Below are 15,247 nucleotides of genomic sequence, written 5' to 3' on the forward strand. Positions count from 1 at the left end.
CCTTGGTGCCATCTGTGCTGGGAAGCTGGGACAGACACTGCGTGCTGTCCCTGGTCCTCCGTTCCTGGTCCTCTGTCCCTTGCCTGGCTGCAGCATTTCCAAGGTGTCCAGTGGGCACTGAACTGCACGGTTACCTCTGGAATGGACTGTGTCCCTTTCCTACTGCCCAGTGTTGGTTTTCTTCTCCTTTTTGCATGATCACCTTTATTGAGCTGAGCTCTGCTCAACAGGTTTGAGCAGAGGGGAAAGGCTGAGAGGCAGGGCAGGATCTCCCAGAGAGCACTGTGCCAGGGGACTCTCCAGTACAGCAAAGCAGGCAGCTCTACCAGTGCTAAAGGCACAAATGGGGACAGGGTGGGGAGAGAAGGGGGGATTTGCTCTTTTCCTCCTTCACAGTGATTTCCCTTTGCTTTGCTTTGCTTTGCCTTTTTTTATAGCTCCTATTTTTCTTTTTTTATGAGAGAGAAACTGCAGGGTTCCCCCAGGGCTGGGAAGAGCTCTTGGTCCCAGGCTGCTCCCAAACAGATGGAGGGGAAAAGAAGGGGGGCAGTGGGCCCATAATCCTGGGAGGAGAGTTTTCCTGGTTAAAGAGGATTGGGGATAGAGTCTAGGACATTTCAGCAAGTTGTTTCAGGAAGAAGGGGCAGACAATGACCTATTTGGGATGCTTGTGAATTTTCAGCACAAAACTTTGCTGGGAGCACTGGCAGCTGTGTAGCCCTGCAACTGGGGATGGAGTTGGTTTGTGCTGCGCTGCTGGTGTTGCCTTGTAATAGCAGCCAAAAAAGGGAGAAATGGGAAATAACACGAGTTTCCCTCTCCTTCAGCCCAGGCCTTTTCAGCTGAGCAGTCCAAGATTGGCAGGAGACGATAGCTGAGTGAGACTGCTCCGCTGGATATATAGAGAAGCCAAAATATTCCAACCCTTCTGCAAAACCAAGAAGGTTTGTTGGGCTGGTGACAGCAGGGTATGTTTCTTTCCCCAGGAATCCTGGACTCTCAATTGTCCTTGCTTCAGGGGTTAAATGGGTGATTTGCCCTTACTGGACACCAATCCAACCCTCCAACTGAGTGTTAATATCTATATATGCCTTTTTATGGGATCCAGAGCACATAGAGAAGTGAAATCAGAGGGATGTGGTGTCTTCCTGGGATTTCTGTCATGGAGGAACAGCCTTTTTGTCAGTCACAGAGGTCCCCGCTGCATTTCAGATTCATGAAAGATGGAAGCCAGCACAAACACGTCTGCTCTCAGATCTGCATGTTGTTCAGCTGTGAGTGTACTGGCAAACACCATGCTGTGCTACCTTGCTGCAGCCTGGCCTCTTCCCAAAGACTGGTACGATTACAGCTCACTCAGGTGACAACACTTATAATGCACGTAGAGAGTGGAGCCAGCAGGTCTCCTGTGGGGCTCAGAGGCTCCAGTCACAGGGCTCCCTCCCCTGCCCCTGCCCAGGACATAAGTGCACTCCCTCACAGCTCTTGTGTCCCTCCCCAGTCCTGATGACACTCTCAGAGTCCCTCATGTTGCTTTGTCGGTGTTTTGGACCTTAGTTGAGCTTTGGGCCTCTGCAGAGCAAGGCTAGGGGATGAGTCTTCCTATCCTGAGGGAAGAGGGAAAGGGATGAGGAGAAGTGTGAGAAGAATATTTGCTAGAAAAGTCACTGAGACCTCGCAGCCCATTTCAATTTTTAGGTGGTCTTGGTTTATTCCCAAGCAGATGTCTCTGCAGTAGCAGAAGATATATTTGATTTGTGGCAAAACTTCCATGTTTTGTGCACTTGGATAGTCTCCATTTGTTTCATACCCCACCCCCCCTCAGGTGGTGTTTTAAGACCCTTTTCACTTTCCTGCATGTCACTGTCCTTCAGTGAACCAGAGGGACTCAGAGGTGGCCACACGCTGAACATGTGTCTGACAAAAAGGCTGGGACAGATCCAGCTGGCCATGAACTAGGCTGTGTCATCTGTCTGTCAGTCCTGTGTTGACCTATGTCTAGGACTAAATCATGCTCAGGTGTTTTTTGCCAGGTGATGCTTTGTCCAGGATGGACAGGTGATTACACACAAACCCTGTAGCCATAGCTATAGCTACTAGTGAAGCACTCGTGGTACTCATCAGAGCGTGGGGACGGGCAGTGCTGGGGTGGCTGGATTCCCTCTTGTATGGCTGAGTGCAGAGGGCTCGCCATCTGCTTGCTTTGTGGTCTATCAAATTTATTGCTGTTATATACTCATCAGGACCTTTTCAAAACTTGGTAGTGCCACTGGAGTGTCAGGCACTGCACAGAATTGAAGGAGGGCACAGCTTCCTCTCCAAGAAACCAGCCATCCCACTCCCTACTGTCAGAGCTGTCTCTTCCCATCTGTTTTAGCAACGTGGGTGCCAGGATTCACCCTCTTCCTTTGCATTTTAGGGGCTCCATGATAATGGTGTAGTTCTTGACAATTGAAGAGCAGCTGAGGTTCACCAGCTGTTTCACTGTAGAGCTGCAGGGGGGAGACTGAGGCATGGAGTCGAAGGTGCCTGAAGATGTCCTCAAAGCTCATGAAGTGACCCCTAAGGAATTATCCCACCTGGGCTCCAGGGTTCCCAACACAATCCATCCCACAAGCTGCCAACATTACCTGTCATTGCAAAAGAAACAAGGGGAGCACATGATGGCTCCTGTCCTGCCCTGCTGTGCCTTTGGCTTGTCTTGCTTCCCTTCCTGTCCTCTTCTTCCTCAGGCACTCGCAGCTCCCAGCACATGCCCTGACTCCTGCCTGGACAGCCTGAGCTGGCTCCTTTAAGGCAGGCACGCCAGGGGATTGCACGTGGTGCCAGCCTTCACTGTGAGTGCCTCTCGCGCTTCCCCCTTGGAAAGTTTCCTGCCCAATTGTTATGTGCGATCTGATCTGAAAGTTGCTCTCTAAGCTTCTTGTCACATTTTGACTTAATGAAGTGCAACTGGAGTGGGAATTGGGGTTCATCACGCCAGTCTCACTGCGCTCCCTTGTTGTCAGAAAACAGGGGCGGTTGGGGACCGTAATGCAACGCTGCAAGTCGTTATCATTCCGGTCAGTCTGTTTAACACAAAATTAAACAAAGAACTAATTAGTGCCTCATGAATTAATAAATGCGCAGTTGCCGGGTAGGAAGGGGAGGAAGGAAAAAAGGTTGTTGAAGGAAAGATACTGAAAAAGTCGAATTAGGATGTTGTGTCAAGGGGAAAAAAAAACTGAGTCCACTTTGGCGAAGAGTTTGGATCCATTGGTTTCCTTGGAATAAGCTCCCCTCCTCCTCCTGCATCCTGCATGTCTGCTCTTGGAGCAGTGATGAATGGCAGGCACAAGGAAGAGGCAGCCTTTCAGTGCTTCTTCAGGGGGGCTTACACGAAAGATGGGGACAAACTTTTTAGCAGGGCCTATAGTGATTGGACAAGGTGTGATGGTTTTAAACTAAAAGAGGCACAATTTAGCCTAGAAATAATGAAGAAAATTGTTTTGGTGAGGGTAGTGAGACCCTGGCACAGGTTGCTCAGAGAAGCTGTGACTGCACCATCCCTGGAAGTGTTCAAGGCCAGTTTGGATGGAGCTTGGAGAAACCCAGTGTAGTGTAAGGTATCCCTGCCTATGGCAAGGGAGTTTGACTATATATGACCTTTAAAGGTCCCTTCCAACCCAAACCATTATAGGACTTTATGATTTTCCAGTGATGTTCCCTAGAAGTTGGATGTGGGGTTCAGTAGCCAAATACAAATACTTACCCAAAGCAGATGTAGGAGCTAAGAGGTGTGGTGTAGAAGCCCATCACTGGAAAGGAGGGAGACTTCGTATATGTTCACGGTGAGCAAGTCTCTTCTCTTTGTCTGGAGGCTTTTTTCCAGGGGAAGCCACAAATTGACACAGTAACAGTGTGTAATCTCAGATTAACTGTGTCCCAGCAGCCCTCCCCCTGCTCCTTGTCCTCTCTGGACCCCTTCCCACCCAGAGCGGTGCAGTGCTGGAGGCCAGCCCACCGTGGGGCTGGGTGTGGGGGCTTGTCCCCACAGGTGCTGTGCCATGCCACTCTGCTGGCGAGCAGGCTCGGCTCTGGCACATTGTCAGGCAGGGAAGCAGAGCTGGGGGAGGGAAGAGTCCATCCTTAAGAGGACATGTCAAGTACAATTAGCGTTATCTGTCTAAATATGTACTGGGAACACAGAATACAAGAGGAGGCCTGGCTGGCTTTAATGGAGACATATGCAAGGTCATATTGCCTCATACAATCCCCCAATCTGATTTGGGGATTACACATTCTAAGTAAATTGGCGTTATTCCTCTTGCATCATTGATAAGCTGCGGCCAAAAGAAGAGTAAAAAAAAAGAAACAATTAAAAACCCAATCCGAAGAATTGATCGTGCACAGGGGTTAGGGAGTGAAGGCAGGAAGGCAGAGAGTTACAAGCAGAGAGCTCTGGAAAGAGGGAGAGAACAAAAGAGAGGGGGAGAAAACACAGTGTGACAGAGTGGCAGAGAAAACAGTGGAAAGAGCAAGGAAGAAGGGGAGAACAAAGGGAAGAAGAAGGGGGAAGAAAGGATGCCAGAAGGACCTAGGCTACCAGGGTAGGAGAAGCATCTCAAATCAGGGAGCTGTTACCCTACTCTAGCCATGCCCTCAGCCCTTTTAGCATCAGGATTTGAGTGGGAAAGGAAGAAACCAGGCTGGTTATGCACCCTCCTCACCAGAGGGGCTCTGTCCTCATGTCCATCCATCCATCTGGGATATCTAACCAGCTCCTTCCTGCTCTAGGTCCTAGCCAACACGTGGCATCTGTCTTTGGCAGCAGCAGAGTATAAGTGATAGGAGGAGGCCATCCACATGCACAGAGTGCCAGGGCCCTGGAACATAGGGGTAACCCATGGCAGCAGTACAGAGTCCCCTGAATCCCTCTCACTTTTGTCCTACAAGGGACTCAAGAGGGTCTCAGAAGGGCTGAGTTGTGGCACACACTGCTGCAGCTGGAGAAGGGAACATGCAGAGAGCCGCTGTGTGCTATGGACAGCTGGGGGTCCTGGATTCAACCATGGGCACGCTGTGCGTCACCTCGGGGCAGTTGTGAGAGCTTTTTTTGGCAGGGCTGCAAAACACAGACTACAGGAATGGGTCAGGCACCCTTGCCACTGTGCATGAAGCCACCATGTTCTCCTGGCCACCTCCCAGCTCTGGGAGAGGGAAGTCCCTGTCTGGCTGCAGAGCAGACCTCTCCCAGTCGTGAGCTCTCCTCCCACCCTGCCTGCGCAGAATAACCCCCTCCAGAAGTCTCATGGCACGGCTTTTATGCTCTGTCACATTTTCGGAACATATGGTTTTAAATAATTCAATTTACTTTTCATGTATTTTGCTGTGACTTTTTTTTCCACTGTCCCTTTTCTCCTTCTTCCTCACTCTCTGCATTCTCCTGGGCAGAAAATGCACAGATGAGCGGATAAAGGGGCTCAGTGACTTGGGACCCAGTCCTGCACCCTGTCATCTTGTGCCCCAGAAGGTGTGCAAGGGAGACCTCACCATTAGCACACAGGTGATCCTCTGGGAAAGAGGGGTCAACAGAGGAAATGTGAAGATTGGGAAGGGAAAATCTGGCATGGAGCACAACACAACCTTAGAGGTGTGGGCAAAGGTTGGAGCAGACCAGCACAAGGTCTGTCTCTGGCGTCTCTGTCTCCTGGGGAGCAGGATTCAGGCCAGTAATAGCTGGTCTTTATGTGAAATTATTCCCAACCCTCATTAGGAACCTCTTTCATGGAGAGGTGCCACGGGATGCATGGCACTGTGGGGTACAGCCAGGAGCAGGAAAGCATTTTGTTCCCTTGTGAAGTCTGAATGTCCAATGCTGGACCATGTTTTTACCCGGCTTTTGTGAGTCTTGGCTCTTACTCTGGTGTGCCCTGTGTGTTAACTGGATCCTTTCTTTTCTCACTCCAGAATGAAGTGAATTTAGAGCTAAAAACGAGGCAAGAAACAAGGCCTTGAAATCTCCGAAAGGTAGGAGAGACTTCAGACTGCAATGGGTATGTCACTATGCTCTCCTGGGTTCTCTTTTCCTCTATTTCACACTTACGGCCTGCTCACTGTGGCCATGTCTGCACTAGAACTTCTGGGGCCAGGCTGTTGTTACTCATGAAGAGAGATGGAGACAGAAGAAGGTGAAGTGTAGATGTGGCATATGTGTGACCTAATCCTGTCTTTGTCTTTGTACAGCAGTTGTTCTGGGCACTTGGTTTTGTCACTGAGGGTTTTCCTTAATATCTTCTCTACTGCCTCTATCTTTACAGCTAAAAAAGTGTAATGATTTTGATGAAAGGGAACTGCTTTATCTTCATCCGTGTGTACTGCGGGAGATGGATATAAGGACTGAGTAGGATGCAGTCTCCATCTACTGTGAAGTTCTGCTGAGCTCAGTTCACATAATTCAGATGGTGATGTGCATATTCTCTTCTGGCACATCTTCATCTATTCAGATGCAGAGTCATGGTGGTAGAGTGGAAGCATTTTGGTGCCTCCAGCAGAATCAGGGCTTTCCTGGTTTTGCCCTTTACCTAGACCCTCATGGTCTGTCTTAGAAGAAAAAGGCCCAGCTTCACAGTCTCCTAGAGCTGGATGGTCACTTACTCTGTGCCTGGTAAGAGTTAGAGGTCTAGAGCCCAGGGAAATGGAAAATGATATTGTCTCTTAAATGCCTTATTTCCATGTGCTGGGTAAGACACTCCCTATGCCACCTCAGGTAATGGTTACTGAGAAGTCCCTACCATGCTGAGGCAGTTCCTGCTGTTTCTGGCTCCTCTTCTGGGCCCCAGGAGGACCACGAAGTTCCTTGTGTGTCACCTGAGGAGTTCCCTTTCTCCCCATGTCTGTGCTGTGTACCCCCTGCATCACCAACCACTGCTGGCCTCTCACCGCGCTCCCTCCCCTCCATCCCCAGGCACCAAGGCAGGTGTGAGGGCAGGAGAGGCCGTGGGGAGGTGGGAGATGCTCTGCCCTGGGAGACATTACTGAGAGGTGCCAGGAGCAGTCACCGCGGTGTGTGCGCTTAGAGCATCCCTGCAGCAGTGGGGACCCCCAATGCCCAGTTCTGGGGAGCTCATGGACTGAGTCTGAGCAACATCTGAGGGTCCCAGGCTGGCTGGGGTGGGAGGGGGCCCCAAGCTGGGCTGGGCAGTGTCAGAGGTGACCGGTGGAAGGCCAGTGTTATGTAAATACTGCTGCTGTAACATGGCAGGCCTGAATGGCCCTATGCATCCATCCATCATTGCTGGGGAACAGAAGCCTCCCTTGGAGCACGGGGGGCCAGCAGTGTGGGGCATGCAGACACAGGCAGCATGTGCCCTACTCATAAACTGTTTGTTTTCTTTTTGTCTCTCTCATTTCGGGACACCCCACCGAGAGCCACTCTGTTCTGTCCTTGCAACCTCTCCCCCAGCCTTCCCCCCACCACATCAGGCCTTCCTTTTCCTCCCTTCTTTCCCCGGCCCTTAAAAAAATGGAGGGGAGAAAAACGGGGGGAAAAAAAGTGCCCAGTTCACATTGCGGCTTCTTTCTCTGACTTCAAAGGCTCCTCATCATTGTTTGGGATCGGCAGGCAGTGGCCCTGAAAACGTGATCACAGCCAGGCACAGTGTAGGTCACCACTGAGCGCCATGCTCCAAGTACTGAAAGGAACAGGCAGATTCTTCCCTTTTCATGCTTCACAACCCTGGTTACAGCACTCTGCGTCGCCCGTGTGCTCCTCGCCGCATGGCTGTTTTTGCTCTTTTCTCCTCCTTTTCCTCCCGTCCTCCTTCTCTCTCTTTCTCTCGGGTCCCTCATTTCTCCATTCATTTGCTTTCATCCTGCCCCTCTCTGTGCCCAGCATCACACATTTTTCACACTTTCTTCTCTTCTTTCCATTACTTTTCTTTCTCACTGTCTCCTGCCTGGCACTGCTGCCACTTCTCTTTGTTATATGAATCACTGTTTTATTTCTCCCTTTTCCCTCTTCTAAAGGTCAGGTTGGAGGTTGATTTCCTCATGCTCCCTGTTCCTTTTTAATAGCAGCCTTCCTCTGACATTTGCCCGCATTTCTGTCTTTGCCTGTGATACCCCATTTGCCATGCCCAAAACTATGGCAGTTCTGTAATTTCTGGATTAGTCCTAGACAGCTGACAGCCCTCCCTGCAAAGGTGTGAGCCCACTGCTTCCAAGTGCAGTGGGTTTATGCCCCAAAATTTAGCCTGGCCTCACGTGGGGAGGTAGCACACAGTGCCTGCCATCAATGTCAGCTTCTCAACCTGCTCTTTGGCTTTGCTGGTTAAGCTGAGGGAGTAAGCAGGTAGGGCTGGTGTTGTAGATGGATTTGGAAAGCCAGGCACTGCCTTCATATATATCACAGGGAAACATTTAAATCTTGTAGATCTAACGTGGAACATGACACCGATGGTAGTGCTGAGGGCAGAGTTAGGCAGGGATAAGGCAGAGAAAAACGGGCCCAGCAGTTTACTGGGCATCCCAGAACTTCCTCGGTGGATTTCATTGAGAGAACAGCACTTCATTGTGCTGAAGCTTGGGCATGTTTGGCAGCGCAGTGAGCCACAGCCAGATGATAACTCCCTGCCTGCAGAACATCCCCCAGCAATATCTGGAGCTTCATTTTGCTGCAGAGGAAGAGCCCAGGACCCTGCACTCCTCCAGCACCCATCCAAGGAACAGCCGCCCTCTTTCCACCCCCAGAAGCAGAGATCATGGTGCTTGTGCCTCTGCTGATTTGCGAGGTTGTTTTAATGCCGAGGAGCCCACCAGGACTTGTCTCTTGCTAAATAGGCATATTAAGGGACATTGCAGCAGGGGTTATAGAGTAATAATTTGTTCTAATGAGCTGGTGTCACGTTCTCCCTGGCTGAGCTGTGCCCGAGCAGGAGCCGTGGTAGGAAGGGGCTGTGCTCGCTGACCTGTCAGCCCAGGTTAATGAAGTACCGCTCTGCTCGGGGGGTCAGAGAGCAGTTCAGCCAGCCAGCAGTGGCTCAGGGGGCTGGAGGGGATGGATGGGGCTCTTCCCTGGAGTGAATGCCCTGGGGAAGGGCTGTGCCATGCTGGACGGAGCAGCAGGGTGTACATTATGGCACTGGGATTTCCATGCTCTGCTGGTGGCTTGAGTGCCACAGCACCCTCATCAAACCATCTGCAGACAAGGGTGAAACTGCTATGGCTGGGCACTGGCTGGGGCTTGCTCTCTGGCCTTGTAGGAGAGCCCAGGTTGATACACTGGGAAGGAGGCTGGAAAACTCAGAGAGCACCTATCTTACAGATGTTTACAGACATGAGGGGATAGGTGCAGGGAAGTGGCTCATGGTGATGACCAGTATCTAGTTAGGAAGTCTACAGAGAGATGGTGCTCATCCTTACTTTTGTGCACAGAGTGTATGAACAGCCAGAAGTTCTCTTTGTCCTTCCTGTTCCTTCTTTTTTCTCCCTTGATGCTCCCCCGTGGCTTGCTGAGATCCTTTGGCTTGCAAACCTAATTAGTTTATTTCATGTTTTCTGGGTACCTGGGTAAGAAAGACACAGGAACTTTTGCCGATCCCCCAGCAACCACCCTTAGGGAGCAGGTTGGTGGCAGAACAACCTGGGTAGCTGCATTTTGAGCAGGGCTCCACATTCTGCAGAAGTAAGCAGGAAACGCCACAAACAGGGAATCCTGGCCCAGTTGCTGCCTTGGGGACACATGGCCTGCCTTACTTTTGTGAATGACACAACCCCATCCATGCTGGGGCAGGATGGTGCCCTTGGCTACACCGGCACCCTGACACACAAGGCCTTTGTACCATCTTCCTTCTTTTCCTCCTCCCACTCTTTGCCCCCCCCCTCCGCTTCTCTTTGCTTTTCCCTGTCTCAATCTCTCTCTCCCTTTCATCTACTCAGAAGGCTTTACTCTACTTCCTTGTCACCCTAATTGATTGCATTAACCTTTCAGTGTATTGGATTTCCCCAGCACCGTGCAGAGAGCACGGTGCAATATGCTTATAATCCAGGCTGTAATGGACAGGGAGCAGTCAACGAGCCCCTGCTCCAACAGGTTCTGCTGACAACTTCTTCTCAGGGAGGGGGAGAGGAGTGAACCAGGGGGACCTGGGGCATGGCTGTCCTGCAGCCTGTGCAGACCTGGCCTCAGTGCTCCCCCCTGAGCAGACTTGTGTTAGCTTGTTAGAGTGGAGTCCTTGGAAAAGGATCCAGCTTGGGAAGCAGGGAGGAGATGTTATATATGACCTATTACTGTAATTTTTCGTAGTGTTTGAGCACCATTCTTCCCTATCTGCTTGGTTTACAGTTTTCTTCCATCTGTTCAATACTAAATTAATGTACACTTTACATTTAGGCACTTGTTGCTAGTGGCAGGATGAGAAGACGCTATCGTGGAATCTTCCTGTTTTCGCATCATGCTTGCCTCTGTCTTTTCCTTTACGATGAGGATACAAGGGAGATGGACACTCTTTGATTTCACAGAAAAGCATAGGAATCCTGTGCTGATGAGAAAGACAGCACGAAGGTGCAAAGAGATCAGGAGACAGAGGCCCTAAATTATATCTCAGGCTTGGCCTTGGATAAATCCTTTCACTCTCTGGTACCTCATTTTCACCCAGGATGTTGGAGCTGTTGTTTTGGTGCTGCAGTCTGCAGGAGGGTTGGGGAAGATGGAGGGCAGTTATTGCTGCTCACTGGGCAAGGGATGAGAAAGTGGCTGCAGACAAGCAGTGAAATTACACAGCCAAGTGTAACTTCTCACACTGCCTGTGAGCCAGGAAATAAACCCACAAGATCAGTGGCAGGAGCATGTGAACCTGTGAAAGGCCTGGCAGACTGCTGGTGGTCAGGGCAGAGCATTCTTTTAGCATCCTTTATATTTAGGGATTGGCATGATGGATATGCCATAGTCTCCTGGCCATGGTGCCCCCTTTATAGTCTCCTCACCATAGGCTCAGTTCAGCACAATGCTTTGAGCACTAGGGTGAGTTTTGCTTAAGCCAAAATCATTTAAGCAAATATTTAGGAGTTCCATTTGACCAAAGGATGAGACCTAGATTCTTGCAAGGCCCTTTTGTAGTTCTGCTTTTCAAACAGCATTTAGCATAAGGTGGCTCTTCATTTATAGTTACAGCTCACAATGTAAAAAACAGCAATAGTGGAAGAGTTGCTGATCACTTCATCTTTAGTCTTTAGTATTTAGTTCTTTAGTTGCTGATCACTTCATCTTTAATCTTTAGTTCAAGTTACTTCATGTTGTTAAAAGCAGTTACTCTGAAGGTGCCCACTCTCCTAAGGAGATGTTTAGAGCTGGCCATTAGAAACTTGGCAAGTGTCTGAGCACATGAGGAGGAGGGGACAGGGCTGTACCATGCAAGGCAAAGGTAAATCCTCAGTTTTTCCAGGAAGGAACATGAAATTACAGGAAATGAGAGGGAGCAAAAACTTTATTCCGAGTGATCATTCCAAAAGGTGGGAAGCTCCTTACAAGCCAGAAGGTAGTTAGGGTAGGGACTTTATTTTTAGGTTAAAAAGAGAAGAACTAGGAGCAGGAAGCAAAGGATGAGAAATCTCAAACAAGCTAGAGAGAAAGCGTGAGGGAGAGCAGCACCTCCTAAATGGAAGGGTAAACAGGCACTCCGAGGCATTAACTTAATTGATTGTTCTGCAACAGGCTGAATGCTGTGTTACTCTGTCACCGTGGCAACAACCCAAAAAAATTGTCAGCCTGTTTGGATGAAGTGAAGCGAAACATTCTCTAATTTGCGGTGATCCGGGTGTTTGTTTTGCTTCCGAAGAGGCAGGGGCTCTATTGATCTATTGTTTGCACAGAGCTTTTTTTTTTCATGGTGATAGGGGGAAAGCAGGAGCCCTGGGGTGTGCTCCTGGGGCAGGTGAGGCAGCAGGGGTGCCTCTGCTGTCTTTCCACAGAGCTGCCTTTGCAGGGTGGCCATGCAAAGCCAGCAAAGGCTCCAGTGGTAGGAACTATCCTGAAGAAGCTGGAGGACAGGGGAAGGTATTTGGGTGTGAAGAATTTGTGCCAAAAGTGTTTGGCTGTGATAAATTTGTGCCAATGCTACTGCTTTGATCCATCCTGTTCTTGTCCCTTTGGGCTCTTGCAGTTCAGAGAATCATAGAATATGATCAGAGTGATGGAATATCCAGAGCTGGAAGGGATCCACGTGGGATCTTCAAATCCAGCTCTTGGCTTTGCCCCAGACAACCCCAAAAGTCACACCAGTTCTGTCTGTGTTGCAGTCTCTGGTGTTAGGTGGAGTCAGCAACAACTGCCTCGGGGCCAAGAGCAGCTCTGTCCCCCTCCCAGCTCCCTTTACAGATCCATGCTATTCCACGTTATGTGTGCAGACCTGTGTCTATGCACAGCCTGTGCTTATGGGAATGTATCGTTGCACACTTGTGGGAGTGACAGGAATTATGGTTATCCTTACCCCATGGCTGTGGGAACACAATGAAGTCCCCACTTTGAGCTCTTTGTTACAGCAGAGATGAAATCCCTGGGCCAGAGGAGGAGGGATTTTGTCTCCTGGGATATGGGGTCAGTCTGCTCCAAGGGGCTGTGCAGGATGGGAGATGGGGATGGCCACAGTGGGATGGGCACAGCTCAGGGCAGAACCAGGGGAGCCACACAGATGGGAACAGATACCACAAGTTGTGCAGCGACTTGTGCACCTTGTCAGCAGTGTCTGGCCCTGCACAGCCCTGGGGGCCAAGCAGGAGCTCTTGGGGATGCCACTCACTGTCAGCACATCTGTGGTTTCAGAGTAAAATGTTGCTGCAGTGCTTGCTTCAGCTGGGAATTAATTGTTCAGTCAGAATGGGAAAGTGCAGGGACTAGGGAGCAAGCCCACATGGCCAGGGGTGAGCAGCAAGGTCTTGTGCCAAGGACAGGAGACAGGGGCTGTGGCAGGGGAGGGGAAAGCTGGCAGAAAGGTGCCTTACAGGTCTGCAGGGAGGGACCAGGCAAGAGTGGCTCAGATAGTGAGTGGCAGAGGTGGTTCTGGGCCAGCAAAGGAGAGTAGAGCTTCCTCGTGACAGGGGATCAGTAGGAGGGACAGGCTTTACCTTCCTTGTGCTTGGCCCTGCAGAGGTTTCATCCTCCTGTTTGGGGTTTTCTGCACTCTCGCAGCCTTTGGGCGCCCCATGTTTCCCATACAGGCTGATCATCCTCATTACTCCTGGGCAGTGCCCCAGCCCAGTCCAGCTGCTGTACAAGGGCTGCCTAGCTGATCCCTAAATTTCAGGGAGAGTTGTGGAATATGTTGGTGTCAACTGCTGGAGAGTGTTGCTTTGTGGGGTATGCAGGGGGGAAACCCCACCGTATATTCCTGTGCTCTTCCTGCCTCCCTCCCAGATCCTTTCTCTGTTGTCCTAGGGGGTTTTCCTCCTCTGTTTGTACTGTTTTTGCTTTACCACCCTTTCCCCCTTCTGTCTCTCTCTTCCATTCTCCTCTATTTCGTTCTTTCCATCCAATTTTTAACTCTTCTTCTCTGTTCCTCTTTTTCACAGTGTAGATGTAGGTTGGGGATAAGTGACTGTGGCTGGTGGGTGAGCAGTGTTCTGTGGCACTGTGTCCCTCTAGGGTATCTGCCCCTGTGGTGGGTGTGCATGGGTGGGGGCACCATGGGCACGGGAGAGAGGAGTGCTGCATGTCTCTTGGGAGAAAGCTGAGCTGCCAGTGAAAGTTTGGTGGTTATCAGTGTCAGGAGAAGCGAAATAACCCTGTAACTGGTATGAAGGTGAATTCACGGTCTAGTGAGCACTGAAAATATGAAAGGGCTCTGAGACAGGCAGAGTGTGGAAAGGGGAATACAGCTCGCCCATGGCTCAGGGAGTGGTGTGTTGCTGGAGCAGTGCAAGGACATGTTCTGATGCCATCCAAATCATCAGCCATGGCAAGCTGCTTTTGGGGGGCTGGACAGAACAGGGACAGTGCTCAGGACTACAAGTTTGGAGGCAAATGAGACATGCACACATTAACATGGCAAAAACACTCTCAGAGCGTGTCTGTGGGCAACACCTGACTACACAGCCCTGTACACATATGACCAAGTGCCCACACAGTGCCCCAAGGCCATGCACATCCATGTGCACAGATGTGCAGACAGCCATACCCACGCAGGCAGGTACACATTTCTGCATGTTGTCCTGTGTGGAGATGCTCCTGCAGATCCAGAGACGTGGGATCACAGGCACACCCAAGCTGCCAATGCAGTGCTCTGCCGCCTGTGTCAGCTCACAGTCATGCCAAATTCCTTTTTGGTGTAACTACACTCCAGTCAGGCAGCACAGACGGATTTATTCCAGCATATCTTGGATGTCTGTGTGGTTACCTGCTCTGAGCAGGAGAAGACTTGTGGGAAATCTATTCTCCTTCCAGCTGGGAGAGGCTGATGCTTTGGAGAACCAGAAGAAGTGCAGAGAAGAAACCCCCTTCAGCTCTTCACCTGGAGCTGGTAATCTCCTTGCACCAGATCCTTGGAACAGGGGAATTGCATTTGAAGCTTAGCCAGTGGTGATTTAGTGTTAGACATTTGCAAAAGAGACTTTGATTAATTCGTAGTAAAATCAAGTAGCGCTTGGGTGCCAGCACCACATTCCAGGGTGAGACAGCGACCAAGGTGCGCGCTGGGCAGGCTGCCAGGTGCCTGAGCAATCCCCGCGGAGGTGGCAGCGCCATTCAACCCACAGCCTCTCCCTGCTTGGGCTTCTTAATTATTAATTTATTTTTCTCCCTTCCTTGGCAAAAAAATACTATTTGGTAACGACCTCAAATTGCAAAATGCTGATGATTTGGAGAATGTGTCACAGAAGCTCCAGGGTGATAAAGGGGAAACGAATCCCAGCCAACAATCCGGCTCAGCCAGTTTGCCTATTTATTAAAGAAAAAGCCCAGATCATTAACTTTTTTTGTTGTTGTTCTGTTTGTGGGCAACTCCCTGCTGGCAACTTTCGGGTGCCCAGTAAATTAAACCAAGTATCGGCCTGGTTCAGGGCAACCTGAGCTTCTGTTTAGAGCTGTGAGAAAACTGTCTTCATTTATGTTAGCATGTGAATAAACCCTTTAGGGTGCCATGCAGAAGCGCTCTCTGGCATAAAAGCAGAGTCAGAAAATCCTTAGTCTTGCTGCCTTATAGAGGGCCAGGTATTGTAACTGGAGACCTGAGCTTCCCTTCTCCTCTCACTGCTTGTTCACACAGTTAATTGCCCC

General features: G+C 50.3%; 1 protein-coding gene across 12 annotated transcripts in view; it reads left to right on the forward strand.

Annotated features, from left to right (window-relative positions):
* Positions 1–15,247, forward strand: part of CASZ1 (castor zinc finger 1) — a 203,611-nt gene that overhangs the window by 91,318 nt on the left and 97,046 nt on the right. For 5 of the 12 annotated variants that reach the window (XM_058854852.1, XM_058854860.1, XM_058854853.1 and 2 more), the window contains one exon: positions 5,950–6,009. The exons of 4 other annotated variants lie outside the window; for them this stretch is intronic. Coding sequence is in view for 2 of the 8 variants with exons in the window: in XM_058854857.1 (XP_058710840.1) it covers positions 6,032–6,035 (4 nt within the window). In the remaining 6 variants the exon portion in view is untranslated. Of the gene's footprint in view, positions 1–5,949; positions 6,036–15,247 lie in introns of all 12 variants that reach the window. 3 more of the 12 variants (XM_058854854.1, XM_058854857.1, XM_058854859.1) reach the window with 1 other exon arrangement.

The sequence above is a fragment of the Poecile atricapillus genome, chromosome 22 (genome assembly GCF_030490865.1).
Source record: "Poecile atricapillus isolate bPoeAtr1 chromosome 22, bPoeAtr1.hap1, whole genome shotgun sequence".
NCBI classification, from domain to species: Eukaryota; Metazoa; Chordata; class Aves; order Passeriformes; family Paridae; genus Poecile; species Poecile atricapillus.